Raw genomic sequence first — 15,127 nt, forward strand, 5'->3', positions numbered from 1 at the left:
ATCTCTTTCTGTCTCTCCCTCTAATTCTACCTTTCAAATAAACTGATGAATAAATAAGCCTTTCTTAAAACAAACAAACAAAAAAAGAACGTACGAGGAAGGAAGGAACATAACCAAAAATATTTGTCCTTTTTAAATAAAGTAGCTAAATAGTTATTTTAAAAACTCACAATAACTCAGATTGAAAACGATAGGCAAAGACAAATACAATCCAAATGTAGCAAGGATAAAGCCTGCTCTGGAGGAGACTGGAGTCCCTGCCGGCAGTGTGTATCACAATGCCTGGGTTGGAGTCCAGCTCGACTGCCAGGGTAAGCTTCGTGAAAGGCAAGCAGCCTGGCACACAGCATACGACGGCTCACATGCTTGAGTCAATGTCACTCACACAACAGACCACCCTGAGTTTCTGGTCCCTCGCTCTGGACTTTCACCTGTCCCATTCCTGGCTGTTGAGGGCATCTGAGGAATAAACCAGCAGACGGGGAAACTGTCTTCTTAGCTCTCTGATTTTAAAATAAAAAAATACTTACAAATACTTACAAACAGGGAATGGGTATAACATTAAAACTATAAAAAAAAAAAGCAAGAGAAATATAGCAAAAAAAAGAATTATGAGATTTTAACTGCTTTGTCTCAGTTCACAAATCCGTGAGAAAACAAATATGCATTTATAGAAGATCTAGTGGATAAGTCATTTTGTAAAATTAAAAGTATCTCCAAAAGCTCTACAGAACATTGATAAAAACTGACTTCAAAACTGCCACTATGATCTTAATAAATTCCAAAACTAATAATCACAGTGAAATAAAATACTAATAGCAAAATTTAAAAATTCAGTCATTCAATCAAAAAGTTTACCTAAAAATTGTAAAGATATGAAAACAATATTACAAAAAGCAAAGAAGTGCTTGTTAAAAAAATAATATAAGTATCACTAGAGAACTCTTCAACCGTGACAATACAAAGCAAAACATGGAAAATTAAGAAATGTCTAGATATATATCATGTGTAAACATGAAATTAAAAGTCACAAGTAATTTGTTTCATGCCAAAAAAAAGAGTGTGAATGCTTTCATTTTCGAAGAAAATGCAAATGACCAAAAATTGAGCATACCAAAAAAAAAAAATATTTAGAAAGGTCAACTTTCTAAAAAACAAAGAACTTGAAAAAACACTCTCTAAGAGACATCAGTTAGGGAAATATTTACAAAGCAACTGTTAAAACCTTTAGTGACCAGATAACTCCAACATGACTTATACTCTTCTAGCTCATAATAAAGGATATAAGGAATCATGCATATAATAAAACCCCATACAACAGTTCAGAGAATGAGTATCAGGAAGTGTTTGGTACATGATTAAGACACCTTCCTGGACAGCGACATCCTCTGTTGGGGTATAGCTCTGCTGACTGCAGCTTCCCAGGAAGGTCACCCTGGCTGGCAACAGAAGACGGCTCTCGCCATCCATGTGGAAGACATGGATTGAGCTCCAAGCTTCTGAACTTTGGCTTGCTCAACAGCCCAATTGTTGTGGGAATTTGGGGAGTAAACCAGCAGAAGAAAGATCACTCTCTGTCTCTAAATTGAATAAACAACAACAAAACTACAGGAAAACTAGTTTTCAACAGTAAATCTGCAACATAGCCTAATATTAAATATAAATTAATGCCTATTAGTAGACAAATATGCTTAAAGTATCAGTAGATCACACCAAGTGTTCAATTCCAGGAATTCAAGGCAAACAGGCGAAGTTGCCTTCTGCACCAAAAAAATCCCGTAAGGGTACCTTTGGAGTCCCAGTTGGTCCACGTCCCCTCCAGCTCCCTGCTAATAACCTGGAAAAAACAGCATCTGAAGATGGCTCAAGTCTTTGGGGTGGTGCCACTCATGCAACAGATTCTGAAGAAGTTCCTGGCTTTTGGCTTTCTCCAAGCCCATCCCTAGTCCTTGGGACAAAGAGTGAACCAGTGGATGGATAATGTATCCCTGTCTCTCTGTAACTCTTCCAAATGAATAGATCTTTAAAACAAACAAAACAAAAATCTAAAAATAACTCAGCTCATCCAAGTTGCAGGTCAAAAACAAGTTGGGATTTAGTTATATTCAACAAGCAACCCTTAAAATGAGAACTGCTTCTTTAATCAGAAATATTTACATAAGCACTGCTATCACTTTTCCACTCCACATAGTTGAAATAAAGGTGGTAAGGATTAACACCATTACCATTTACAAACTGCGTATCTAGAAAATCCAAGATAATTAGTTGATATGTTCAACTAATTCAATAAACTTTGGGAAATACACTAAAATTAACAGCACTTGCATATACAAATTACAGAACAGAAGATTTGAAAGATTTACTGACAACAGCAGTAAGAAAACAAAATCCGTAATAAATAGAAGATATGGCAAATCCTGCACAGAGGAAATAATGAAATGTAACAATATAAAATATATTTTAAAAGATTTATTCATCTTTGAGAGGCAGATTCACAGACAAGGAAAGAAAGAGAGAGACACAGGATTTTCCATCAACTGGTTCACTCCCCAAATGGCCCTAAGGGACAGAACCAGGCAGATCCCAAGCTGGGGTCCAGGAGTTTCTTCTGTTTCCCAAGTGTGTGCAGGGCCCAAGGACCTGGCCCATCCTGCACTGTTTTCTAAAGCCACAGCCATGGAGCTGGGTGGGAAATGAAGCCAGCTCCCTTTTTCCCTCTTAGGTTGGGTGGAGGAAACAATCAGCAAGACAAAATTGTCAGAGAACACTGTCTCACAATCACCCAAACAGCAACTACCTATGTTGAAAAAAGGGTTGGGGGTAAATCCATCTCATACATACCGAATACTCATAACTCGGCTATGTACATACACAGCTTCTAGTATGCCTAAAATAACCTGTTAAAACTTTCACTTTATCTTTCTAACATGCTTTTTTCCCTCTCTCTTTTCCTCCTTGAGAAATACCATGAACTCGGTGGCTTCCCAAAGAGTAAGCAGAAGGAAGTGCACGCCGAAGGCCATAGGTCAAAATAAAAAATAGCTGACCCTTCCATATCATCTACAATATAACACGTAAATTGAAAACACAAATAAACCCTTCTCCTAAAAGTACTCGTTAAATTAAAAAATTGAAGAAGAAGAAAGAAGGAAAAAAAAAAAAACAAGAAAGAAAAAGAAAAGCAGAACCTTGAACGCTTTGGTTCTTTTTTCTTCAAACTTCGTTGAAAAGTCATCTCGCTGGGCGGGCGGTGGGAGCACGAGGGCCGGGCGTTGCCGGTGTAGGGCCAGTTGGCTTCTGTGTGGAAGAGGACGTGGCCGCACTCTAGCACAGGAAGTGGAGAGTACAGAGAGAGGCCACAGGGTTTTTCCAAGCTTAGCTTTTCCCTCAATTGCCTCTTTAGCCATGGTTGTCATTTTCTGTAGGTGTTTCGGCCTCCTTGTCAATATCTCCACCATTTTCCTTCCAGTTCACCTTCTCCATCTGTGTCTTTGGCGTCCCCTGCTTTCCCCGTTCCTCAGCAGGGGTTATGTCCTCTGCTTTTGGCCTCCTCCTTAGGCTCTGGGCACAGTCCTAGGGCTGCTGTCTGCAGCTGTCCGCTGCTTGGTGTCTGGCACATGCCAGGGATCCACGGCGAGCCACATTCTTGTGGGCGCCACTGAGAACAGCAGACACGGCTTCTCAGAGCAGCTAGTGGGACGGGAATTGTGGAAGGGATGGCACTTCCAAGAGTAGATGGAAAAATATGAATGAATGCATGGCACTGGAACAGCTGGCTGTTTAACATGAAACTAAAGCTAAGGCACCCTAACTTAGTCTGTACCTATAAAGTTTTAGATCAGGCTTAAATATGAAAACAAGATCACAAACTTAGAAACACTGGAGAATGTTTCTCACACTGGTGTGAAAAACAAACAAAGCCAGAGTGATAGACTCACAATTTCAAATACGAAAAAGTTAAAATACAAATGACATATATATAATGCCTATCAAAAATGACCCAAGATGTCATACAGATTCCTAATATGTAAGCAACACCTGCCTATACACATTGAGTATCCATTCTCTGAAATGTTTGGAATCAGAAGTATTCAATTTTATAAAACATATATATGTATAAATAAATATACATAAAATATATTGTTTTGGACTTTTAAATATTTGCAAAGACATAACAAATTATGTCAGGAATAGGAACACAGTCTGAATATGAAATTCATGTGCTGTGACAAGATAACTTCAAAATGTTCGTATTTTGCATGCTTACATTCCTTCAAACATGAGTAGGTGGCTTTTTCTAAGCGTCACCGAGCCAGTGCTGTCAGAAACAGGTGAGGAGGAGCTGCTGCCAGGTTTACCCCCTCCATCTGAATCACTTGAATCTAGAAAGTCTTCAGACTTTGCTTTTTTTTTCAGATTATGGAATATCTGCATATACATTATGACACATCATGAGGATGGGATTCAAGTCTTCAGCAAACATGAACTGTATAGCTTACATAGTAACATTATTAAATATTTTTAGTGATTCTGTATTTTGACTGCAGCCCATCCAAGGGGATCAAGTGTGACATTTCCACACAATCAGAATGGCCAAAATAACATAGGGTGATGCTACTAAATACTGCTGAAGATGGGGAGGAACCAGACCACTCACACACTGCTGATGAGGAGTTAAAATGGGAAACAGGGGCTGGTGCTGTGGGGCAACAGGCAATCCTCCACCTGCAATCCCAGCATTCCATATGGGTTCATGTCTGGGCTGCCTGACTTTTAATGCGGCTCCCTGCTTGTGGCCTGGGAAAGCAGTGGAAGATTTCTGGACCCCTAGAACCATGTAGGAGATGCAGAAGCTCCAGGCTCTAGAATTGGTTTAGCTCAGTCCTGCATGTTTGGCCATTCTGGAAGTATACCAGTGGATGAAGATCTCTCTCTCTGTATCTCTCTTTTTGTCTAACTCTGCTTTCAAATGAACTAATCTCTAAAAATAACTGAATCATTTAACAATGCAGTAACAGAGCAGTCATTTAGCTTAGTGGTTCAGACACACCCTGGGAAACACACATCCTCCTGCACAGTGCCAGGGTGGGGTATGGGCTCTGCTCCTCCTCGTTCTAACTTCCAGTTGACGTGCAGGATGAAAGGCAGAGGTGAAGGCTCCAGCACGTAGGACCTACATGGGAGACGGGATGGATTTCCCAGCACCTTTCTTTGGCCTGGCCCAGCTCTAGCTGCTATGGACATTTGGGCAGTAAATCAACGAATGGGCGATCTTTGTCTCTCTCACCTTCTCTGTTTTCCAAATAAATTTAAATAAAACAACAAAAAATGAAAAAGCAGCCACTATATCTCATCCTTCTAGTAAACACACGAAAAGCTCCTTTTTCCCACATGAGCTTGTGCACCTTGGGCAGTTCTCTTTCCTTTTCAAACTTACCATAGTTTTCTTGGTCATTCATTCTTACACAGTGACTGTACAATCAGCTTGCTAACATCCATGAAGAATACCGATGGGATTTTAATCAACTTGAGAATAAACATTGAAACACAATATAGTCTTTTTCCTCTGATAAACTTGGTACATCTGCTCATTTAATGATATGATATTTGGTGTCCTTGATAAACTTTTATGATTTTCCCCATAAAATTATTATCTGTATTTTGGATTTTCCCTACACACTGTTTACATTTATTTTGGAAAGGGATTTTATTTTGTAAAATCTTCTCTTGCTGGTGTATATGTTGATTAACATTGTTAAACTTCTACTAGTTATAACTTTGTCAGTCTATTGAATTGGATGTTTTTATTGCTCTGATTAGCATTTCTAGTAATATATATATACATATTACATACAATATATATGTGTATATACATTTTTTATATATATATATATATATATATAAATACACACACATCATATGTAGCAACAGTGGGTATGCTTATATTCCAGACTTTGGTACTTGAAGATGGTTAATGGGAGATGTATTTTATCAACATAAATTGGCAAATATAAATACAAACATGATACTTGCTATAGGGTTTTAATATATATCTTTTACTAACAGCATTCCTTCCCAAGCTTTTTATTCCATTTAAACAAAAATATCATGGCATTTTATTATTTATTTGCTTTTGTAGTTTATTTCTTTTACTTCTGTAGTTTGCATTTTATTATTTTTCATCACATTTTAAATTTAAAACAAATTTGAAAGGTGAACACACACACACACACACACACACACACACACACACACACACATCACCCATCTGCTAGTTCATGTAAAAAATGCCTGTAACACCAAGTGACTGGTCCAAACCAAACCCAGACCAAATCCAGAACCTTCATATGGATGGCAGGAAGCCAGATACTTGGGTTGTCAACAGTTGCCTCTAAAGGTGCTCTATAAGAAAGGTGGTACTGTGAGCACAGCCAGAACTCAAGCAGAGGCACTCCAACATGGGATGCGTCCATCTCATCTATTTTTACCCAAACACTTTCACCACTCCAATCAGTATTTTTAGTGGATAACACACTGGTTTTTGCTTGTTTTTTAGTTCAAAGAGTACTGAAGTCATTTAAAGCAATATATTCTGGTTGTTTTGGTCTTAGAGGAACTACAAAAGATGCATAATGAAGAGCAGGCTGAAACCGGGAGGTGGGGAAGGGGATTTGTAGTTATAAGGATCAGGATGGGATACTGGTTGAAAAAACCCTCCTAACCAGAATATAAGGACAGCCAATGATGCAGAAAGAGGGAAGGGCTGTGCTTCCTGACACCACTGACCCACTCTAGTAAGTTCATGGTTGTATGCATTTGGAATGGAAAGACTGTGTTCGAGCAAATCAGAACAAGTCTTCTAGTTCGTAATTAAAGTGTCATCTGAAGGCTAAAAACATAGTTTCACCGTTTATAATATGGGCAAATTTCAAGAAATCCAGACTCAAAAGTGAGGCATCAACATAATTGACTGTTTACTTTCCTCCATATTCTTTAAAAAGTGGTTGCTATGTTCTTGAGAGAGGTTGATGCTAACCTGTTTTTCTTCAAAAGATAGAGTTACCCTGACTCAGATCACTGTAGCTACTGAGTAGTAAAGATCCCACTGAGTGTTATGGGTCAAATTTATTTGACAACACTTAAAATTGTCTTAAGTATAAATAAACTCAGAAGGGTGAATGATTTGCATAACGTCAAATATAATAATGCTCCCACTTTATTATTCATTTTCTTAGATCACCACGCAGATAGTGGGCCTCATGTGAAAAACTTATGCTATCAATTCAGGTGCAGGCCACCCCTGGACTTGCATTTTCAAATAAGTTGCTTAAGGCATTACAATGATTTTATCTTCTAACAGGGAGGCAAAACCAATCATTTGGACTTGAGACACATTGCATGGGACTGCTAGTCTTCTATTTGGATTCCACCTAAATAGCATAAATCATGAAATTTTGTACAAATGCCTACTATTAAAATGTTATAGCAAATTAAAAAAACTTTTTTTAGTTTTCTCACCTCCTACTCATTCCCATCCTGTAATTTTCTTTCCAATATCTGAAGTCCCAGCCTGGTCCTCTGCCTTCCAGGAAACTACTTTCCAATTGTTATAGAGCAGTGAGGTGCATCCAACCACTAGGCTATAAAACCCTCAGCTATTTCCTCTCTCCCAATATAATTCTACATGTTCCAGGATTCATTCCCCTGCATGCCGAAACACACTCACATTTAGTCTGTCTCACTTAAACCATTTTCTGCACACAGTTAATAACAATGTGGCTATGTCTACTTAACTTGGCTATTAAAATAAAAAACTCTTGAGTCCCAGTTCCATAAAGCAATTATCTTTCTAATAAGTATTCGATCTCTGAAACTTGTGGCATGTTATTAGAAATGGAGATCAGCATACTGATGAGAACACAGCTTCAGCCTATGAGAGAATGAGCGCCCACAAAACACAGTGCCACGCTTTGTTAAGTAAAACGTAGTGAAGGCTTCTAATAACCTCACGTCCCTTACAAGCATCTTCAGACCGCTCATGCAATCTAGAGGTCTAAAAAATTTTACAATTAGCATGTACTGTAAAAACTTGAATGTATTCTGGGTTGTCTGGATAAACGTATTAAAAGTCAGTGCTGCTGGCGCCCCAGCATGGTAGCCTAGTGGCTAAAAGTTCTTGCCTTGCATGCACCAGGATCCCCTGTGGGTGCCAGTTTGTGTTGGGGTGGCCTGGTTTCCCATATAGCTCCGTGCTTGTGGCCTGGGAAAGCAGTTGAGGATAGTCCAAAGCCACAAACCTTGCACCATACGGAAGACCCAGAGGAAACTCTTGGCTCCTACTCCTGGCTTCAGATCAGCTCAGCTCTGCCATTCAACCACTTGGGGAGTGAATCAGCAGATGGAAGATCTTCCTCTCTTCTCTCCTCTTCTTTATATATCTGACTTTACTATAAATAAATACATAAATATTTTTTTAAAAGATTTTAAAACGTCAGGGCTGCCTCACAATCCCAGTAGCCAGCTGACCCAGTGAAACGGTTCAGTCTGAAAAAAGGACTTGTAAAAACAGCAGCAACATAAATTCAAAACCAAAATCTATGTGGACATCGATCTAATCTCTCATGTTAAAAGACATTTGGGGATAGTAACGAAAGGAGAGAATATTAAATATCTGATCAGAAATGAATTTACTAATGACATGTACAACATGTTTCTAGTCTCTGTAATAATAACCACTAACTTCCATTCTGCAAATTAAAAGCAAAATAACTGGAAAAACATTTACAACAAATATGATGCAAAGCTCATGTCCTTAAAAATTAGAATTAAAATAAGAAAAATATTTTCCTGTGATAATTTCATCAAAACATTTCATTAGTTTTCTCAGTTTGGATAAGAAAGCTCACAAGAAATTCATATTATGTAAACACTATGCATGGATTTCAAAACTTTTTTTTGCACCATAACACATCTGTCTGTTAATTCCATTTTTCATGAATTGCACAGTAATTCAAAGGTCCTTTTAGAAAGACAGTTTAGCATTATATAACGTCTTTACAAATAATCTTATAATTTGACAGTAATTCCAATTCTAAGAAAATACTTTGACCAAAGGACATAGGACTTAAATAGAAAAAAAAAATGTTCCTTACAATATTTTAAAGGGAAAAAAAGCACTACATATCCATAATAGCAAAATAAATATGGCATTTCCATTCAGAATTATATGACGCTAATAAAAATTAATGCTTTAAAAATAATACTGAGAAAAATGCTCATATAGCAGATTTAACATATATACATATACACACATACATACAGAGCAAGAAAGTGTATTCTGCTACCAGTAAAATTTGATTATTTTTTAAAAAATTTAAATATTTCTCTTTATCAGAAAGGCAGATTTACAGACAGAAGGAGAGACTACCAAGGCCTTTTCTCTTCTGGTTCACTCTCCAAATGGTGGCAAAAGCCAGAAATGAGCTGACCAGAAGCCGGGAGCCAGGAGTGTCATGTGTGTCTCCCACACGGGTGCAAAGTCACAAGCACGTGGGCCATCCTGCACTGCTTTCCACAGCCATGAGCAAAGAGCTGGACAGGAGGTAGAGCAGCCAGGACATGAACTGGTGCCCGTACAGGATTGCAGCACCACAGGGTAGAAGAGTAGCCTGTTCAGTCAAGGTGCTGGCTCCAAACCTGACCACCTTATTCAGCTCAATGCTTCCACTGAGAATCAGAAAGAGCACTACTCAGTAAAAACCCTTGAAAACAATTCATTTAATTTAAGACCATCTGCCAATTCTAGGAGCAGCAACCGAAAGGCTCAAAAGTCAATCAGACTAATAGGGCCAAGGCGACAAAACCTACAATTTCAACATACCAAAAAGGAGATTAGGCAGAGGTCAGTTCATACAGGCACTAAAGCTCACCTTCAAATCTTGTCAATTCCTTATTAGACTGAGGTGAGCTGAGGTTGGGGTTACACCAGACAACATCATCCAAGAGCATCTATGTGTTTCCGTATCCCTACTCAATCTATATTTAAGACACTGGAAACAATTTTAAAAGGGCATATGAAAGATGAGAGACCGCATTATATACAAACTAAGTTTTAAACTTGTTTTCAAGTCCTAGGCTAGGGTATAATGATTTTTCTTCTCCATTTCCATCCCACTCTACAACTACTATGCACAGAATTTATTCATCACGGAAAAAAATTTAAAAAGCTGAACTAAAATTTTTCATGTAGCTTCCCTAATTAAAGGTTCATCATAAGTGCTGAGTCTTCATTTTCCTCACTTTCAAACAAACAGAAAGTAATTTGGTGTTCACTGAATGGAAATACATTTTGAAGATTTTATGGAAAGTAATAAAAAAAATTTTCTTCTTTTCCTTTAATAAGAAATGCATGACAGAAACTTGATCTTCAGAAATTATTACACATGTCACATCAGAAATAATTACCTTTTATTTTGATCAGTACTGTACATGCAGTGACTTTAATTAAAATTGCCAAGAAAAACCTTTTTTAAAGTTATTTTAAACTAGTTGCAGACTGAGCTATCACTTGTATAACAGGTCAGGTGTTTTTTTTGGGAAAAGAAATATTTCTTCTGTGATAACACTACTTATTACATAGTTCATGCTACTTCTGTTTTATAAAAGGGAAATAATTTATATCCAAAATCTTGATTTTAATAATTAAATATAAAATTTACAGAAAATGGACCTGGCACAGTAGCCTACCAGCTAAAGTCCTGGCCTTGAACATGCTAGGATCCCATATGGGCGCCGGTTCTGATCCTGGTAGCCCCACTTCCCATCCAGCTCCCTGCTTGTGGCCTGGGAAAGCAGTTGAGGACGGCCCAAAGCCTTGGGACCCTGTATCCGCTTGGGAGACCCAGAAGAGGCTCTGGGCTCCTAGCTTTGGCTCACAGCAGCTCCAGCCATTGAGGCTATTTGGGGGAATGAATTAATGGTTGGAATCTTGTCTCTCCTCTTCTCCGTATATCTGATTTCCAATAAAAAATAAAAATAAAACAAATTGTTAAAAAATTTGCAGTAAATGTTTTTACATTATTAAATTAGAAGTATCCTAGATGTTTATCAACTTATGAATGAATCAGCTAGCAAAAATGACAAAAATGACAAAGAAGAAGAGCTATTTGTTCAAAAATAATATATTTGCCTCATATCTGGAAGTGAAATACAGTCCTGTGTTCCCTCTCTCTGCAACTCTGCCTTTCAAATAAATACAACTTTTAAAAAATAAAATGCACATTATAAAAAATATACATCAACTTCAAAATATTTTGAAACATTTTAAGACAGATTGTAAAGACGGAAGCTAAAACTTGTAAAAGCATTCCAAAATGGGATGCTGGCATCACAAGTGTCGGCTTAATCTGAAAAGCCAAAATATGAGCCATCACAACATACATTTCTCCATGTACTTTTTGAAGTTCTCTTATATTAGCTTTACACTTGGCTATTTTTATGCCTTAAACTTCATTTTATTTAACCTCAATCTTTTCCTTACCGCACAATACAAAGTAACTTACTCTACTTAAAATGTTTTTTCCTAAGTGTTCCCCAAACATCCTTGGAATAATGAAGATTTAATAAAAATATAGTGCTTATGATATATACACATGAAAACAAAGCACATTAACACACATGCACACATACAAATCAAAATCCATTTATTCTTTCTGCACGGTGAAAAGGATCCTATCAGCTACAATGATCTACAGAAAGATCTTCCATTCATTGGTTCACTTCCCAGATGGCCAATCCAAAGCCAGGAGTCTGGAGCTTCCTCTGGGTCTCCCACATGGGTGCAGGGTCCCAAGGCTTGGCCATTTTCTATTGCTTTCCCAGGCCACAAGCAGGGAGATGGAATGGAAGTGAGGCAGCTGGAATACAAACCAGTGCCCATATGGGATCCCATGGCTTACAAGCAGAGGATTAGTTAATTGAGCCACCACACCAGGATTTAAGAATGCTTCATTCTTAATCCAGTTGCAGACATTATCTTTTCTTCTTTTGTTCACCCACCAACAGTTGAAAATATGAATTAATACCAGAATGAAATGCTATTCACAATTTTATGTTAAAATTGAATTCCAGCACTGACAAAATTTGTGACATATTTTTTTCTTTTTACATATATTAATTGACCCTAAGCCAAATCTAACTTTATTTTCTGCAGTGCTCAATACATTATTAGTAGAAATGTTTCACCGAATCTGTAAGATAAAAATTTAATGATTAGCAAATTTTTATGACGTATTCTGAAATGATTTTTAAGGTTTTTCTTTCAGAATGAATACACATAATTAACAAAGCATGTCTTGTTAAATTGACAATTTTTGCACTTTGATTTTCAAAACATGACAAAATTTTAAACTTCAAATTTTCATTTACAAAGTTTATTTATTTAAAAGCCACAGCACACACATGAGGAAGGGAAGGAGACAGAGAAGGGAGGAGAGGGAAGGAAAAAGTAGGGAAGAGACAGACAGAACACTCAGTCAGTCCTCCATCCTGTGTATACATATTCCTAAAAGCACATTTGGTTTTTAGCATTACCATTTTCTCCCTTCCTTCTCTCCCTCTTTCCCTTCCTTCCTTCCTCCCTTCTTTTCTTTTTTCCCTCTGGTATAGCACCTCATCAAGACAACACTGCATGCATTCTTTCCTAATCTGTTTCCTTCCTTTGCTGGTATTTTCCTGAAATTAATCCACACTGAAGTAGGACGCTCTACTTTACTTTCAGGGCAGTTTATTAGCTTGCTGTAAGAATGTATGACTAACCATTCTACTGTGGATGATCATTTGTGGTGCTTCTAGATTGGTATTACAATTGCTCTAGCTTATTTTCTTCCAAAAATTGAATCTTTTTATTTCATGTAACTATTATTTTACTTTTGCTCACAAATACATTAATTCTTTACTTATCATTCAGTTTTCATTTCAAAGATTTCATTTTTGATCTCTTTGTAAAGATCTGCCTTATGTAAACCACTCAGGACTCCTTTACTTTAGATTGTTGTCTAAAGGTCTTTATTTCAACCTCCTCCTTGGAAGGTAAATACTTACAGGCTAAGAGTTATAACCCCTCACTAAACACTGAAGCCACAGTCATGTGAATTGCAGCACTGCAGTTAAACAGTCAGTTGTGACTCTATCAAACTTAGATAAGTTATGTCTTTTAAAAAAAATTCATGGTTCCAATTATGATTTTACATTTTAAAACTTTTTCTACATTGATCTTTGTGGATCTGGGAATTAGATCTCTTAATATTTCTAGAAACAGTTTAGCTGCTGCTTCTATGACTGCTGATGCCATCTCATTCCATTATTCCTTCTGTAACTATACATGTACTACAAATAAACCAACACAATAAAAAATAGGCAAAGATTTTGAACAGATAATTTGTGAAAGAAACATGGTCAGTAATCAAGTAAAAAATTTTTAATTTTTTTAACCAATCACTGATTTGAACCATAATGAGATCCCAGAACAAATCACTTGAAATTATTGAACATATGGAGAGAAATGTAGAGAACTGGAATTGTCACATTTTGCTAGTGAAATTATTCTAATGGCTTCTTTGCAATGATGTTAAACATACCTTTTATTATCCAATTATACTGAAACCAATGATTACACCTGTAAATAAAAGCACATGTACCTTTTGTCATCGCATCCCTCAGTGGGAAAAAAAAAAAAAGATACATACTTCAGGACATGAATGGATCTTGAAAACCTGTATATATACGCAACAGAGTACAACTAGGCAGTGAAAAGGACTCAATCACCAATACACATAACACATGAATGTGAACATGAGACCAAGACAAGTCACAATATGCAGGCTGACTATTCCATACCTAAAATGTTTGGGAAGAGAAGTGTTATAACTTTTGGGAAGTCTGCAGGGATTTTTGGAACATTTGCAGATTCTGCCAGCTGACCATGCCCAAACTAAAAATATGAAGTCCAAAGTACTCTGGCATGTGAAACTTTCTGAATACATCTGACATGACCCAGACACTCAAAAAGTTTTGGATTTTGAAACATTCTGAGTTTTCAGATTAAAGATGCTCAATACATTATGTAATTCCATCTACATAAGGTTCTAGAACAAGCAAAGGTCATCACTGTGACAGAAAGCATTAATGATGCCTGGAGCTTGCGGGTTGGGCTAGATTTACCACCAAAGATCGGGAATGTTTTTGGATATTGAAAATTTCCAACTCTTGATTGAGATGTTATTTTCAGAGGAAGAAAGGAAAACCATTTCCTCGAGAAAAAAAAAAGTTCATTAAAAGCACAGATAATAAAATTCTATTAAATATATCATGCTTCCTGTTGAAAGGACAAACTCACTGCAGGAAAAGACCTTACATTCACTTAGAACTCAAAAAATACTGCTGAAGAAAGCTGAAACACTAGTTCCAGGTGTTAGGTAGATGCCAATATACACAAAGATATTATTTTAAAAAAATGCATAGTGGAAAGAAGGCAAAATGATACTGTTAATAAATAAATGGTAGGTTATGGGGAACCTAAATTATATCCCACAGTGGCTTGGGTTCTCAAAATAAAGCCTTTAAAAAAAACTTACATGAGGGGCTGACATCATGGTAATAGTCCAATCTTTCACCTTCAAGTGCCAGCATCCTACATGGGTGCTGGTTCATGTCCTAGCTGCCCTACTTCCCATCCAGCTCCCAGTTTTTGTCCTGGGAAAGCAGTAGAATATGGCCAAAGCCTTGAGACCCTGCACCCATGTGGAAGACCTGGAGGAAGAGGCTCCTGACTTCAGACCGACTTGGCTCTGGCCACTGTGGCCATCTGGGAAGTGAACCAGTGGACAGCAGATCTCTGTCTCTCCTTCTCTCTGTAAACCTGCCTTTCCAATACAAATATAAACAAATCTTTTTTAAAAAATTGTTTCAAAGTCAAAGAGACAAACAGATACATATACATATACATACACATGCGCCCGGTTATTTTTACACTAAATAAGAGGGGCAGAGTCTGGAGAGATGTTTCATTTGTTGAGTCACTACTCAGATGCTCACAATAGTTGGTGCTGAGCCAGAGTGAAGGAGCAGC

General features: G+C 37.3%; 1 protein-coding gene across 9 annotated transcripts in view; it reads right to left on the reverse strand.

The window, feature by feature from the left end:
- The window catches only part of ZMYND11 (zinc finger MYND-type containing 11), a 108,803-nt gene that overhangs the window by 47,572 nt on the left and 46,104 nt on the right, over positions 1 to 15,127 (reverse strand). The window contains exon 1 of one of the 9 annotated variants that reach the window (XM_040968156.1): positions 3,189 to 3,276. The exons of the other annotated variants lie outside the window; for them this stretch is intronic. Coding sequence (XP_040824090.1) covers positions 3,189 to 3,235 — 47 coding nt within the window. The 5' untranslated portion in view covers positions 3,236 to 3,276. Of the gene's footprint in view, positions 1 to 3,188; positions 3,277 to 15,127 lie in introns of those variants that run through there. 9 annotated transcript variants of the gene reach the window in all.

This window comes from Ochotona curzoniae, unplaced genomic scaffold (assembly GCF_017591425.1).
Source record: "Ochotona curzoniae isolate NIBS_2020 unplaced genomic scaffold, NIBS_Ocur_1.0 scaffold_4683, whole genome shotgun sequence".
NCBI classification, from domain to species: Eukaryota; Metazoa; Chordata; class Mammalia; order Lagomorpha; family Ochotonidae; genus Ochotona; species Ochotona curzoniae.